Genomic DNA, 13,133 nt, shown 5'->3' with positions numbered 1-13,133 from the left:
TCCTGAGTGTGGTGAAGCTGTGCCCTGTGCAAGTGCCACCTCAAAGGGCTCTGTGAACGCTTCCGTCAGGAGTAACCTCAGCTGTCCGTATCCCTGACAGGTACACGTTCACAGGGATTTACACGTTTGAATCACTAGTGAAAATCATCGCAAGAGGTTTCTGCATAGACGGCTTCACCTTCTTGCGAGACCCGTGGAACTGGCTAGACTTCAGTGTCATCATGATGGCGTGAGTCCCTTGCTTATTTACTGCTTTCTGGATGGGGCTGTGTGTGTGTGTGTGTGTGTGTGTGTGTGTGTGTGTGTGTGTGTGTGTGTCCTGAATGGGCTTGGGTGATGGTGCCAGTAAATGCAGGTTTGTGGAGGATTCTTTTTTTCCCTTTCTTTTTTGAGCAGGCCCTTGGCTCACCATGTAGCCGAGGCTGTCTTGAGCTCCTGATCTTGCCACCTCCGCCTCTGAGTGCGGGGGTTACAAGCTTGTGCCAAGACATTTGGCTGCAGAAGGACGAGTCCCGGGTAACCGCAGCTGACCCACAGGCTTTTGACCAAGGTTCTTGTTTGCAAGGCCTTCACGTGGGGGAGTGAAGACATGCTGTGGGGCTGGCGGGACAGTGGGCCGCAGCTTCCCCTGACACACCCTCATTTTCTTTCTTTTTATGACACGGGGCCTCTGTGAAGGCACCAAATATTCTGGGTGGGAACTTTTGGCTTAAAATGCGCTTGAGACCTTTGACTCAAGACATAAGCCCAAGTGTACAGACTGGCACATCCAGAAAAGTTACTAGCCAGAGTTCCCAGAATTCCTGCTGGTGGCTGTGGTTCTGCACAGGTGTGCCGAGTGCATCCGGCCATTCCTTTGTTCCAGTTACAAACGTGTCCATTGGAGGACGTTGGCTGCTGACGGCTGCAGTGCGTTTATTTTTGTGTTAAGGAAGCACTTTAAGGGGAGACGGGAGTGGGGCATAGGTGTGTGTATAAAGATGTGTGAGAGGAAGACGGCGTGTGCGAGTGTGGGCCTGAGCATCAGGAGGAAGAAACGGGAGTGAGCGGTGTGCGCTGGGTATCTGAAAACAAAAGTGACTCTCAGCTCTCAGTCTCTGCTCTCCAACAGTGCAGAGTGTACGTCGGTGTGATTTAAAATCTGTGTCCTGTGACACAGGGCTGGTGATAACTCGATTTTTGCTCCAATCTCATGAGCTGGATTTTTTTTCCCGGAGCGTTGCTTTTGTCTGTCCCAGGGTAGAACTTCATCCTCAGACATGGCTGCAAGCACTCAGGCGACTGCTGCCGACGTCATAGACTGCCTCACAGGCTTTGTGGCCGCGGTCAGCCAGGGCCACTTTAACGTGAATTTGTTCTTGTGAGGCTCTTGGCACGAAGCAGACTTCTTCCATTCCTGAGGTTCACTAAACTGGCAATCTCAGTCTTTGACACTTGGCTCCCGTCTTGCTGAGCTGAGGGGAAAGTCACTCTGGTGGAATCAGAACCCCACACCCCAATTTAGGAGAAAGCCCCAGAATGCCCTGGGCAGTCCGTCCTTTAGAACATAATTCTGAATTCTTTTTGCCCGTTTTTTTTTTAAATATGTGTCCTTAAAGATTTATATTTTGAAATTTTTCTTTTTCAGAGAGACAAAATAAAAGCATAACTTGTATGTAAGACACCCCCCACCCCACCCTCGCTGTCAAGGCCTCGGCCAGCGGCACCTTTCCAAGTTAACCCCGGTTTGATCCTGCAGGCATATAACAGAGTCTGTAAGCCTAGGCAATGTTTCAGCTCTGCGCACACTCAGGGTGCTGAGGGCTTTGGAAACTATTTCGGTAATCCCAGGTAGACGGTCCGGGCTTGGTGTCAGGTGGTGGGTTAGGCCCTGATTGTGACGTATTGCACTTTTTGTTTTGTTGTGGGTTTGTTGTTTTTTCCTTTGGTGCTTGTGTTGTATCTGCGTTTGTCATTTGTGTCTGTGTGTGACTTCCCTTGCTGCAGATACGTGACAGAGTTTGTGGACCTGGGCAATGTCTCAGCGCTGAGAACGTTCAGGGTTCTCCGAGCTTTGAAAACTATCTCTGTGATTCCAGGTGAGCAAATGTGTGCACAAGCCCCGTCTTTCCCCACCCTGTTTCCTTCCATTCCTCTGTCTGCCATTTGAAGCTGGAATCGGCATGTGTGAGAGGACCTCGTTGCCCTCTGCATGCTTTCCCCGAGAAATATGGAATGGCCCCATGGCCCTTAGGCAGACTTCCCTGACCAATGCTTGCTGGCGTGCAACCCTCATCCCATCCGTGTGTCTGAAACAGAGCACACACTTACAGACCCTTCGGGCCTTACGGCATCTGAGGAGAGGTACAGTGGAGCGAGCCGCGTCTTTGTATGCGAGTCATTTGAATCACGGCCTGGTGGAATTACAGTGACTTTAACCTCCACTGCCACCCCGTTGCTTGTGATTCTGGACTTCCTGTGGCATGGTCTGCCAATAGCATGTTATCCAAAGACTTGTGCTCCCACGGGTACCCTGCTAATGTAACCATTCAATCAAGGATCAACCTACTCAGACTAGTTAAAATTTAAGTCTTGGAGTCAGTAAGCCAAAAGTACACAGCTGCCGTCTCGTATTCTACAAATGTCTGCACCGGCCCAGCGAGACTGGGCGGACGTCTGCCGTGGGCAGGCTCAGGGGTCACTCTCGGGTGTGAGGCCTCTGAAAGCGTGTACAGGCACTGACGTAACGCCGAAGGTAAGATATAAACAAAAAGCCAAGAAACTCAAAGGGACAAAAGGAACGAGAAAGACCCAGATGAAACTTCACAGGCACCCCCACTTCCTGCCACCCACCCATGCACCCCTTGTTAAGAGTTTGTAATTGAAATCATCACACCTGGGCAATGAATGACCTTTCTAAGAACGAGGCTTGAAATCTAGAAGGAAAGACAGGCTTAGATTAAAGCTGGCAGTGACCAGGCAGAGGTGAAGGCTGATGATGGTGCTCTTTGCTTTTAGCTGGGGTCAGGGGGAGGAAGGGAAACTCCCCTGGGGTCCAGGCTCTCCACCGCGTTCTGTGAAAACGAGGTGCTGGGCGCCGTGTTCTGAGCATGTGGTCCATCCGTGTGGCTGATTTCAGAAGCACTTCTTTTTCCTCTGGCCGGCCTCATGCCAGTGTCCCTGGCTGGGGAAACAGGGAGACAGAGTTGTGAAGAGGATAGGCTGGGGTCTACCAGCATCCTGGAGGGTTGTGACCCCCCAGGTGACCTTGTTCTGTGTCAGCTGGACCATCGGAGCCTTCCTTCGTTTTCCCTTTCCCTCTCCTCTTCCAGCCCCTTTAACATGGTCCCGGGTTTCCTGTTCCTCTCCCCAGCACACTCTGCAAGGCATCTGTCCTTCTATGCTCTTGTGATCTCAAAACTCCTCTTCCAGAATTAAATTGGAGAGCTGTGTTCTCTCACTAACTGGGGCAGCGATGCTATCCCCAGCCTGGCTCGTCAGGGCTGTTTTCGTCTCTGCTGTAGGGTTCGCTTCGAAGCTGGGCATTTCTGCAAAGTAATTCTTGTCAGAATTAATGCTCTCTGGCTTGTGTGTGCGCGTTCATGGGAGTTTGTGCATGGGTGAGAGTCTGTGTGCCTGTGTTTAGTGTAAATATGCAGTGTCTAGAGCACAGTGCCTGATTCACAGCAGTGCTGCATAAACCATTGTACTAGAAGCACTTACGGTAAAAAAAAAAAAAAAAAAGCCCAACGAAAGATTGGTGTCAAGATTTAGACATGAGCTTCAGTGTCTGGGGTGGGTCCTCGACTCCTCGCTCTGTGGGTGCCCGGGGGAGCTTCGGAGTGTGACTGCTGTGGGTGCTAACCTGAAGGCAGTGACGCCAGCAACAGATAGCTGTCAGTAAGAAGCTTCGAGCTCTTTGGCTTTGAGGTCCAGCCCTTTGCTCGCCATTCTTACTGTTGAGTGTTAGTGAGAGAAGCCGGCGGCTGGCATCCCGTGTGGGGTTCCGAGCTTGTCTGTCATTCCCCAGAGGACCGCCGGCCTATTCCTACCTGCAGGTTACCCGCATGTGCACTGCTGGAGCAGGATCTTGTTTAAAATTCAGTGGCGCTCCGGTTCCAGGCCGTGGCGCTGGGGCACAGTAGTTCCCGGTGAGACCTGAAGCCGGGAATGCAAGTTCCGAAGGACTTTTGTTCCCCACTCCTCCTGCCCGCAGTTCGGATCTTGGGCTTTTCCCGAAGCCGCCAGGACTACAGCGAGGAAGTGCCAGGACATTTGTTACTTTTCTGGCTGTTGTGAGAAACATCTGAGGAGCTTTGCCTTGTCTCACGGTCTGGAGGAGCACGGTCCCTCAGTCCCTTGTGGTGGAGAAGGCGTGGAGACAGGACCTTGAGGTCATGCCCGACCCCAGTGACCCTGCCTGGACACCCTCACAGACACTCAGAAGTGTGTCTCTGACCTGATCCCGTCGAGGCTGGCCGCCTCAGAGTGCAGCCACATAGGTGACATGGCACCTGTGCGACCTCACGGCTGTCTATGCCTCAGCTGCCTTTGTGAGAAAAGCTTGCTGAGAGCCTTCACCCCCCCACCCCCCACCAGGGCCAAGGCTTGCTTTATTTATTTATTTATTTATTTTGTTTGTTTTGCATTTTGGTAGCTGTTTTGAATATGCTGGTCAGCCAGGACTCTGTTAGGTTACATCGACCTTCTATATAAGAAATGCTTCACCCGAGACCCTGCATAGCACTTTTAAGAGACCGAACTTTCATCCTGACCCTTCTTATTTGCTGGCTCAAGACCAGGATCCAGGCCGCTTGTGGCTTCCTGTTGGCCTCAAAGGCGTCCTCTTGGAGAACAGCAAACGCCCTCTGTGCAGAGTTGTCCATGCTCTCTGGGCCAGAATGGGTGAGGCTCACCTTGACGTTCATGTCTTAAATCTTTGTTTCCACCGGGAGAAACTGCTTCTGCGGCATCTGCCCCACGCCCATGATCAGGGCAGGCAGAAGGTAACACTTCTGAGGGAGTCATTTCTCCCTGGGCCCCGATGAATAAGAAGTGAGGTCAAAAGTGCTGGGACCAAAGGTGTGCGCCCCCACCACCAGGTGATCGTTTATTTTTAAATAGTCAAGTTTTAAATCCTGTTGCTTTTGTGCTTCTCTTCCTTCTGCATTGAATATTAAGGAAAAATAACCAAAATGTAATAGTGGTCCTCAGTAGAAAGGGAGGAGGAGAGCCGGCATTTGCAAGAGGAACGTGGAGGAGGCCTGCTCTCCCCCAGGCTGGCTGGCCTCATGGCCCTGGGAGCGCTCCTTTCTCCCAGGCTGAGAACCGCTCCTGCCTGCTGCCGAGTGATGCCAGGACGGATCCTGCGGGAAACTGGCTCACGTTGCTTCAGCCCAGTTACACTTCCCAACCTGAACGACAGGCGGGAGTGAGAATTAACTGCACTTCCAATTGGGCCGTTAATGCAGCAGACTGTGCCCAACATGCATGGCCGATCTCTCTGGACACAGCACACAGGCGGGCTTTGTTCATCTGTCCCAGGGATTTCTGGGGATTGCATGAGGTGACAGGAGGATCAAAAGTGCCTTTGGACGGAGAGTGGAGTAGAACCCTGCCGCGCCAGCTCCTCCCGCTTCTGAAAATCCCCCAGGTCCCTGCCCCCTCTCTGGTCGCTGGCCTTTGTATCTTGGGTCCCACTGTCCTTCCCAGGTCTGCAGTAAACGTATGAACTCTGTTCAGGCACATGCCAGCGCTGGTCACCGTTAGCCCCTCAGGAGCCCTGTCCATCCGATTGGCCCCCACTTGGCTTCTGTCTCAGGCTCTGTTGTGTAGGAGTCGTTTGAAGGCTGATTCTGCTCTGTTCTGGGTAATCGGTTTCCAGGGTCTTGCTGGTTCTGACATGTGGTGTGAGTGAGGCAGTCTCCTGACAGCCAGAGCAGCGCTGGTGTACACATTTCACCAGGGAGCTGCGCCTCTCCTGACCTGTGCTGCTGCTGGCCGGTGTGTTTGCTCTGTGGGCAACCGCCTCAGGCCAGCGTAGAGCTGGACCGTAGGAAGCTCACTGGTGAGCTCTCTGTGTCACTGCAATACGTTGACACCTCGGCAGGCGCACTGGCTCTGTTAGCCCCGGGAAGGAGGGCTCTGCTGTGAGACCAGATCCAGTGGCGCTCCGTAAACGCGTCCCCCGCACGCCTGGTGCCCATCGCATTCTTCTCCCCTGAGCCCCCTTCTCATTCTCTTTCGGGTCTGGATGAGAGTCTTGACAAGTCCTTGCTCGATGCCTGCTGCTCGTGTGGTTTGGCGATGGCTCTTGCCTAATTAAGATTTCTCTCCCCGAGCCCCTGTGCGGTACAGGCAGCTGAAATGTCATTTCCAGCCAAGTTTGCGCTTTAAACTCTAAGCTGAACAAACTCACCAGCAAGGCCATGTAAGCCTCAGACGTCAGCACACTTGAGAAAGGGTTTTTTTTTAGCTTTGTGGACTCGTGTTTCCAGCTTCCTTCAGCTGTGACGCCTGGCTGCTGCAGAAGCGGGAGTGAGCGTGTGAAGATTGGGCCTGTCTCTAGGTAGTGAGTGCCAGGCCTAGGACCGGAGCCGTCCTGGAGAGCCTCACCCCTGCCTCTCTGAGGCCCGGAGACCCGGCGTTCTTTGTCTCCATCGCCCTCTCTCCACGGGCCTGTCTCCTTTCTCTCCTCCAACATGCATCCCTTTACTGTTCAAGCACCTCTTAAAGTGACGCAGTCTGGCTGCCGCCAGCGCTCAGTTTTAAACGTTAATATTTCTGCCGCCAGCGCTCAGATCACTGCCTCGTGTCCTGCTCCAGATTCTCATAGGAAGGGGCCTGGGTTAGGTCAGCTGTCCACTCGGACTTCTGTGACTACACAGAGAGTAGTCACCTTGTGCAAACAAAGCTGCTGGAAGCACAGCCCCGGGGCCAGGGGCCAGTGAGAGCTCGTGGCCTAGAATCCCTTGTTATGCACACTTGGAACACCCAAAGTCTTCCCACCCTGGAAAACCAGGTCACGCTCACGGTGGAATTACACGATTTACTGAGTGATTCATCTCATTTTGTTTAGTCTGTTTTGTAGTTTTAAACTCTTCTTGCTATTGTAAGTAGCAGTGCCCTTTCTTGATGACACTAAGCATAACAACGCCAAGACATTGATGATCATCCAGTGCTGAGGTGAAGGGAGCTGTAGAAGCCCTCCATTTAAAACATCCAGCAGGAGAAACAGGACAGCCGCTCCTCAGTGACCGCCCAGCTGTTCTAGCCAAACCGCTCTTCAACAGCTTAGGTACCCAAACTGGAATTCCTGGCCCAGTGTAGACCTGTTCCAACCCAGTCAAAATATAATGAGGAACTTCCCTAGTCATATAGCCAGGCTCTTCTCTGAGTAGCTCATAGCTTAAAACAACCCATTATTCTCATCTACATTCTGCCATGTGGCTGGTTACCTGAGCTCAGGCATCATATGTCCATCCTCCTCACGTCTTGGTGGCTGAATCTTGAGCATCTCTCTCTATCCCAGAATCCCTCTGCCTACCAGAAGTCCCACCCCCATTTCCTGCCTAAGCTGTAGGCAATAGGTTTTTTTTTTAATTGACAAATGTTGCTTCCATTCAATACACAAGAGATTCCTTCTAAAATTCCCCCTTTCAGTCCAATAAAAGCTCTTTTTCTTAAAAAAAAAACAACAAAAAAACCTAACATACAATAATGACAATTATGAAAACTATTAGGTAAGATTTATATTAAAAATGTCCCATCCATATGCATTTGGCAACCTAAGAAAATAGTCTATTACCTATCCTATCTTGGTGTATTCAGCCTTCTGTACCTAATCATTTTCTATCCACCTAGTATTATCAGTCTAAAAACATCTTCATAAATCTTAAAAGAAAAACTTAAGCTTAATTGTAAGACTATAACTATCTAGTCTTCAAGCCCATCGGAGACTTGAGAAGGAAATACATATCACGTAGGTGTGTAGGGATATGGGCAAATAGCTGCATCTCTAGTCCCAAAATAGAGACTTGACAGACAGCTGGCTGCCTGGACAGTCATCCAAAATTCCTCTGTAACGCCGGAGCCTCCGTCGTCAGCTTTTCGGCGCGGCATAACTGACAGACGTGTTGGGAGGCAGGAACTCTAAAGGACTTGCTCCCCTGTCTTGGCAGAGCATGGCAGTCGACTTCCCTGGATTCCAGTTTTGCCCGTATCGGACAGCATTCTGTCTGCAGTTGAGTAGGGACATGTCTTTGCCCAGTGGTCTTGCCGTGTTTGAAGCCATCTCCTAACGGAGATTCTTTGCCAGTCATCCTCTTTGAAGTTGAAATCCGGTGCTGCCAGGAGCTAACCTGTCTCATTGCCAGAAAAGCCCAGAATAAGACAACATCTTTTAATGCTGTATACTGTAGGTCTCTGAGGGTTTTGAAGACCATCTGTCTGTACATATATGTTTACATAGCGTTTAATCATTATCCATGTAGAACATCTCTGAATTTGCAAACGTTGCTTGCTTCTAGCTATTCGCTATCGGTTTAACTTAGGATATGTTTTGTGATAAGCTAGACTACTGATGACCTGACTGTGAGTTTGATTGACTAACTATGAACTTGCATTACTTAATTATCCCAAACAGTTCATAGTAGCAGCTTTTAAAAGGACTGGAAGTAAACCTTGTAGTTTTAAATGAGTTGCAAAGGTCCAGTACCTTAGAAATATCTATACACATGTGTATCAAAATAACTTAAAATTAGTATCAATATATAATAATTTATACCAGTGTATCAAATATAGCCTTAATTCTGTATCAATATATCAATGTATCAAATCTATACCAATGTAAAAAAATGATTGGCAGGTGCTGCCTCCACACGACACACAGGAGAGTCCATCTACACATGCCCCTGGAACCCAGCAAGCTCTTCTCCTGGGGGCCGCAGCCTCCAAAGAAGGCCATACTGTCAGAAAGCTCAGGCCTCTGCACACTTTTCCCTTTAGGCACCTTTCTGGTTATCTGTTAAAAAGGAAAGAGAGATGGATAGATAGACAGACAGAGAGAGATTTCCATTATTTACTCTCTGTCGAAATTTATTAACTGCCTGTTTTGTGCCAGGTCCTAGACGAGGCACAACATCCCTTGCTACTGTTGGACTCAGGAAGAATATTCTTTAAGCATTTTAGATAGTCACTTGCAAAATACAGTAGCAGAAAAACATGTCGTAACACCCATTAGCTCATCAGAGTGTGGGGCTAGCCCCAAACACTGGCATTAGCCCAACCCCCTTGAGGGGGCGCTAGATGTAAAATAATGACGTGAGACATGCGCTGTGTCATGTCCTGCGTTAGATGTTTTTTTTAATATTATTTTACTTAAATGTCCTGACAGTTTAGTGAGATCAGTTCTGCAGATCTTCATGGACGAATAAACTGGGTCTCAGACCGTGACTGAGCGTATTCACTGCGCACCAGCTTCTCTTCAGTTTGCTGTAGGAAACCTGCTCAACCCTCACGGCAGCCTGGCAGCCAGCTGTGCTCGCCTCTGGTTACTTATTCATTTGTGGCGGTGCCAGGGCCTTGCCTGTGCTGGGCTAATGCTCTGGCATCTGCCACAGCCTTGTTACAGTTGTTCTTTTAAAGGTAGACATGCCCAGGTCCTAGAGCATTTGTTGTAGCATCTCGTGATGCATATAAGTAGCACAACTTGTCAGGCTGAGTGACTTCCATGAGGCCGTGGCAGCCACGCCCACGTTGGCCTTCCCTGGAATACCAGAAGTTGGTCGAGGCTGAGCTTCTCCCTGAGGCCTGTGTGTCAAGGCTCGGCGGCTCCTCCTGCTCGTCTGTACCCTGCAGGGGAGCTGGTGTTTTGTGGTCATGTCCTGTGACGGCCTGCTGATGAGCATGCCGAGGACTGCCACCCACAGACTCTTGGCTCAAGCAGCATAACCCTACAGTTACGTTTTATCTCTCTTCCCGTCGCTCCCTATGCAATGGGTTTAAATTTGAACCCACTGACTTGCACTTTAAACCTCAGATGGGAACTGGTAAAACCTAACTCCTTGGGAGAGTGTTGCCTGGCATGCATGAAGCTTTGAAGTCAATTCCCAGAACCATCCCCAAAACTATAAAACAAAATCTCCCATGAATCGATGGGTTACAGCATGGGAAGGTCAGGGGAGCAAGCAGGGCATAGGTTTACGTGGAAAGGCGACTGGAAAGGCTGTGTGATAGCAGTCTGTCCAGCGTTGGCATTTACACGACTCTTCAGAAATTCCTGCTTCTTACTGGCTTCTAGACCATCCCGTGGGTCCCTTTCAACTTGGAAGCCTCCTTGATCCCTGATCGTGTTTTATTTGTTTACTCAACAAATATTTATTGTGATTTCGATGTTATAGGCTACAGACAAGACAGACAAAAAATGAATTATAGCCATGAGAAATGCTACAGGGGGAAACAGAAGGCTCTGCTAAAGCAGCAGCAATGAGAGGAGAGGGAGGAGGGTCAGGAGGGGGAGAGCTTCCTGGGAGAGTGCTGTCACCAACACCAGGAGGGGAAGGAGCAGAAGGGCGGGGAGGACAGGGGACAGAGTGGAGCATCCAGGAGGAGGGAGCAGCAAATGTGAGTCCCTGGGGAGACGGAGCCACATGCTGGTAGAAGCAGCTTTTTCTGGTTGTTCCGAAAAGGGTTATTGACTGACTTAGAGACGGCCGCTTCTGCCTACCCCTCGTTATTCTGTGTGCCGAGATGCCGAGACCATATTTCAAGGGGGCCACTCGGGAAGAGTGGGAGCTAGGACTGGGGGGCTGGGGAACGTGGGGAGGGCTGTGCATTGACCCTGGCTCTGGGCTCTCTTCAGGGCTGAAGACAATCGTCGGCGCCCTCATCCAGTCCGTGAAGAAGCTGTCGGACGTGATGATCCTGACCGTGTTCTGCCTGAGCGTCTTCGCCCTGATCGGCCTGCAGCTGTTCATGGGGAACCTCCGGAACAAGTGTGTCGTGTGGCCCATCAACTTCAACGAGAGCTACCTCGAGAACGGCACCAGAGGCTTCGACTGGGAAGAGTACATCAACAACCAAAGTAGGTCCCTCTGCGCAAGCCGAAGCCCCGCCCAAGCTTGGCAGACCCCTCGTGAGTGACCACAATGGTCCGGCCAGAGTGGCACAGCACGGCCAGAGGTCACCCGGGAAGCCATTCCCTTCTCCCCAGTGCAGGACTGTGCCGAAGCTCTCAGCCCTTCGTTATTGTGTTTGTCTTACTTGATTTTACTTTTTGATAGGATTCGTCTGCATAGCTCTGTCTGTCCTTGAACTCACAATGCAGAGCAGGCTAGCCTTGAACTCTGCCTCCCAAGTGCTGGTGTGCATCGCTATGCCTGACTAAGCCGGAGCTGCTGAAAGCCGAGAGAACAATTATAATCTTTTTGCATGCACCCCTGAACTTCTGCTCTAAAATTCATGCCTAGAATCTCGATAAAATGCTTCCCTTTGCTGGTTTACCTGAAACAGTTAAGCATTCAGTGTAGACAGAGCTTACGGAAGCTCTTCAGTGTTGGCACTGAACAGATGTTGTAATCGGGATCTTTGTAATAGATCTTGTCCAGGGAGTCGGATGATCTCTGAGACACCGTTTGGCTGTATCACAGTTAAGGAGTTTTAATAACTTCATTTGAGGAACCAACCACCAGGGTCTTGCATTAAGGAGAATTTGGTGCAATGGTGTTTCTATTAACAACAAAAAATCGCCACTAATCGCTCGAGAGAAATAAAATCAATTACATAGCCACAAAAAAGCATTGCAAAGGAGATCTCAGGGACAGGGCCTTCGGGTTTAAAGCAGGACATGCTAACTAACGGCTGGTGAGGGGTTTTAGAACATCTTGATAAAAATATTACAAGGATAAAAGGGCGCAGTTGTGTAAAAAGACGAAGAGCTCAGAAACTTATCACAGACCAACGTTTTCCAGCCTGTGGCGCGCGCCCTGGGGGGCGAGTATCAGATACCCTGCAGGTCAGATTCTCACATCATGGCTTATGACAGGAAGATGGCAGTTATGAAGGAAGGACGAAATGATCTTTATGGCCAGGGCCACCACAATGTGAGGTGTTGAATGCGTTCAATGGCCGGCGTGTGAGGAAGGTTGAGAGTGACAGCTTGAGACCCCTTGGTTCAAGCAGTAGAACCTGGCATGCATGGCTGAACCCCTGGGGTCAAGCGCTTGTGAGCACGGCATCACCTCAAGGGCTTCAGGGTAGCTGTCAGCTTCCGACGTGTACAGGAGATCATTATGGGAAGAGTGCTCGTCAGTTTTCCGCTGTTGGGGAAGATTTATATGAGCTAAAATCAATAGCTGTTTCTGCCGGCATGGTAGGGACTGTGTAACCTTATTCTCTCATTCACCGAAATCTGCCTATTCACTTCCTGCCTCTCCCGACTTTTCTAGCGAACTTTTACACGGTTCCTGGCATGCTGGAGCCCTTGCTCTGTGGGAACAGCTCGGATGCTGGGTAAGCAGCTCATCTGCTGTCCTCCTTCCTCACCGTGCCGGTCATCAGTTGGATCTAGACGGGCAAGGTTCTTGCTTTCTTTGTGCTCACATACCGGGCCCCACATGTGGGTCTGATCTGTCGGTGACTGGGATTCTCTTCCTGTTTCATGTTTGACCGTCCACAGCTGACGTTCACCACCAATCATCTCAAACTAAAATCACAGGTGCAAAAAGTGAAGGGTTAGTCCCCACCTCCCGTGTGCCCCCGCCTCCCGTGTGCCCCCGCCTCCCGTGTGCCCTCTGACCCTAAGTCAACACACTCACTATAAGATGGAGCAAGGACTCTGTCTGGGTGAGTTTATCGTCCAAGGGCGACCCAAAGTGCACTAGCTCTGACATCATGGGGGAAAGGAGGGCGCTAGCCTAAGATTCGAGTCCTGTTTCTGCCGCTTCCATCCAACCTACTCAAGTCTCCGCTTCCTCATCCACGGCGTAGCTTTAACAAGTTATGCTCTCTTCCCCACGGGGTTCCTGCGGGACCTGTTACCTCCTACCCATGAGAGTAGTTTACAAGCTCTGTGGGTGCTGATGTTTCACTCAGCCCATTGGTCCCCAAGATCTGCTGCTCTATTACCCCAAATAGTAATCAGGTTAAATGCTGTA

The 13,133-nt window shown here is 50.4% G+C and overlaps 1 protein-coding gene across 7 annotated transcripts in view; it reads left to right on the top strand.

The window, feature by feature from the left end:
• Scn8a (sodium voltage-gated channel alpha subunit 8) overlaps positions 1 to 13,133 on the top strand; it is a 156,202-nt gene that overhangs the window by 79,700 nt on the left and 63,369 nt on the right. For all 7 annotated transcript variants that reach the window (XM_060388586.1, XM_060388587.1, XM_060388591.1 and 4 more), the window contains exons 5-8: positions 101 to 229; positions 1,987 to 2,078; positions 10,841 to 11,062; positions 12,426 to 12,489. In XM_060388586.1, coding sequence (XP_060244569.1) covers positions 101 to 229; positions 1,987 to 2,078; positions 10,841 to 11,062; positions 12,426 to 12,489 — 507 coding nt within the window. The remainder of the gene's footprint in view (positions 1 to 100; positions 230 to 1,986; positions 2,079 to 10,840; positions 11,063 to 12,425; positions 12,490 to 13,133) is intronic.

This window comes from Meriones unguiculatus, chromosome 8 (assembly GCF_030254825.1).
Source record: "Meriones unguiculatus strain TT.TT164.6M chromosome 8, Bangor_MerUng_6.1, whole genome shotgun sequence".
Taxonomy (NCBI): domain Eukaryota; kingdom Metazoa; phylum Chordata; class Mammalia; order Rodentia; family Muridae; genus Meriones; species Meriones unguiculatus.
This window is presented reverse-complemented; position numbering and strand designations above follow the sequence as displayed.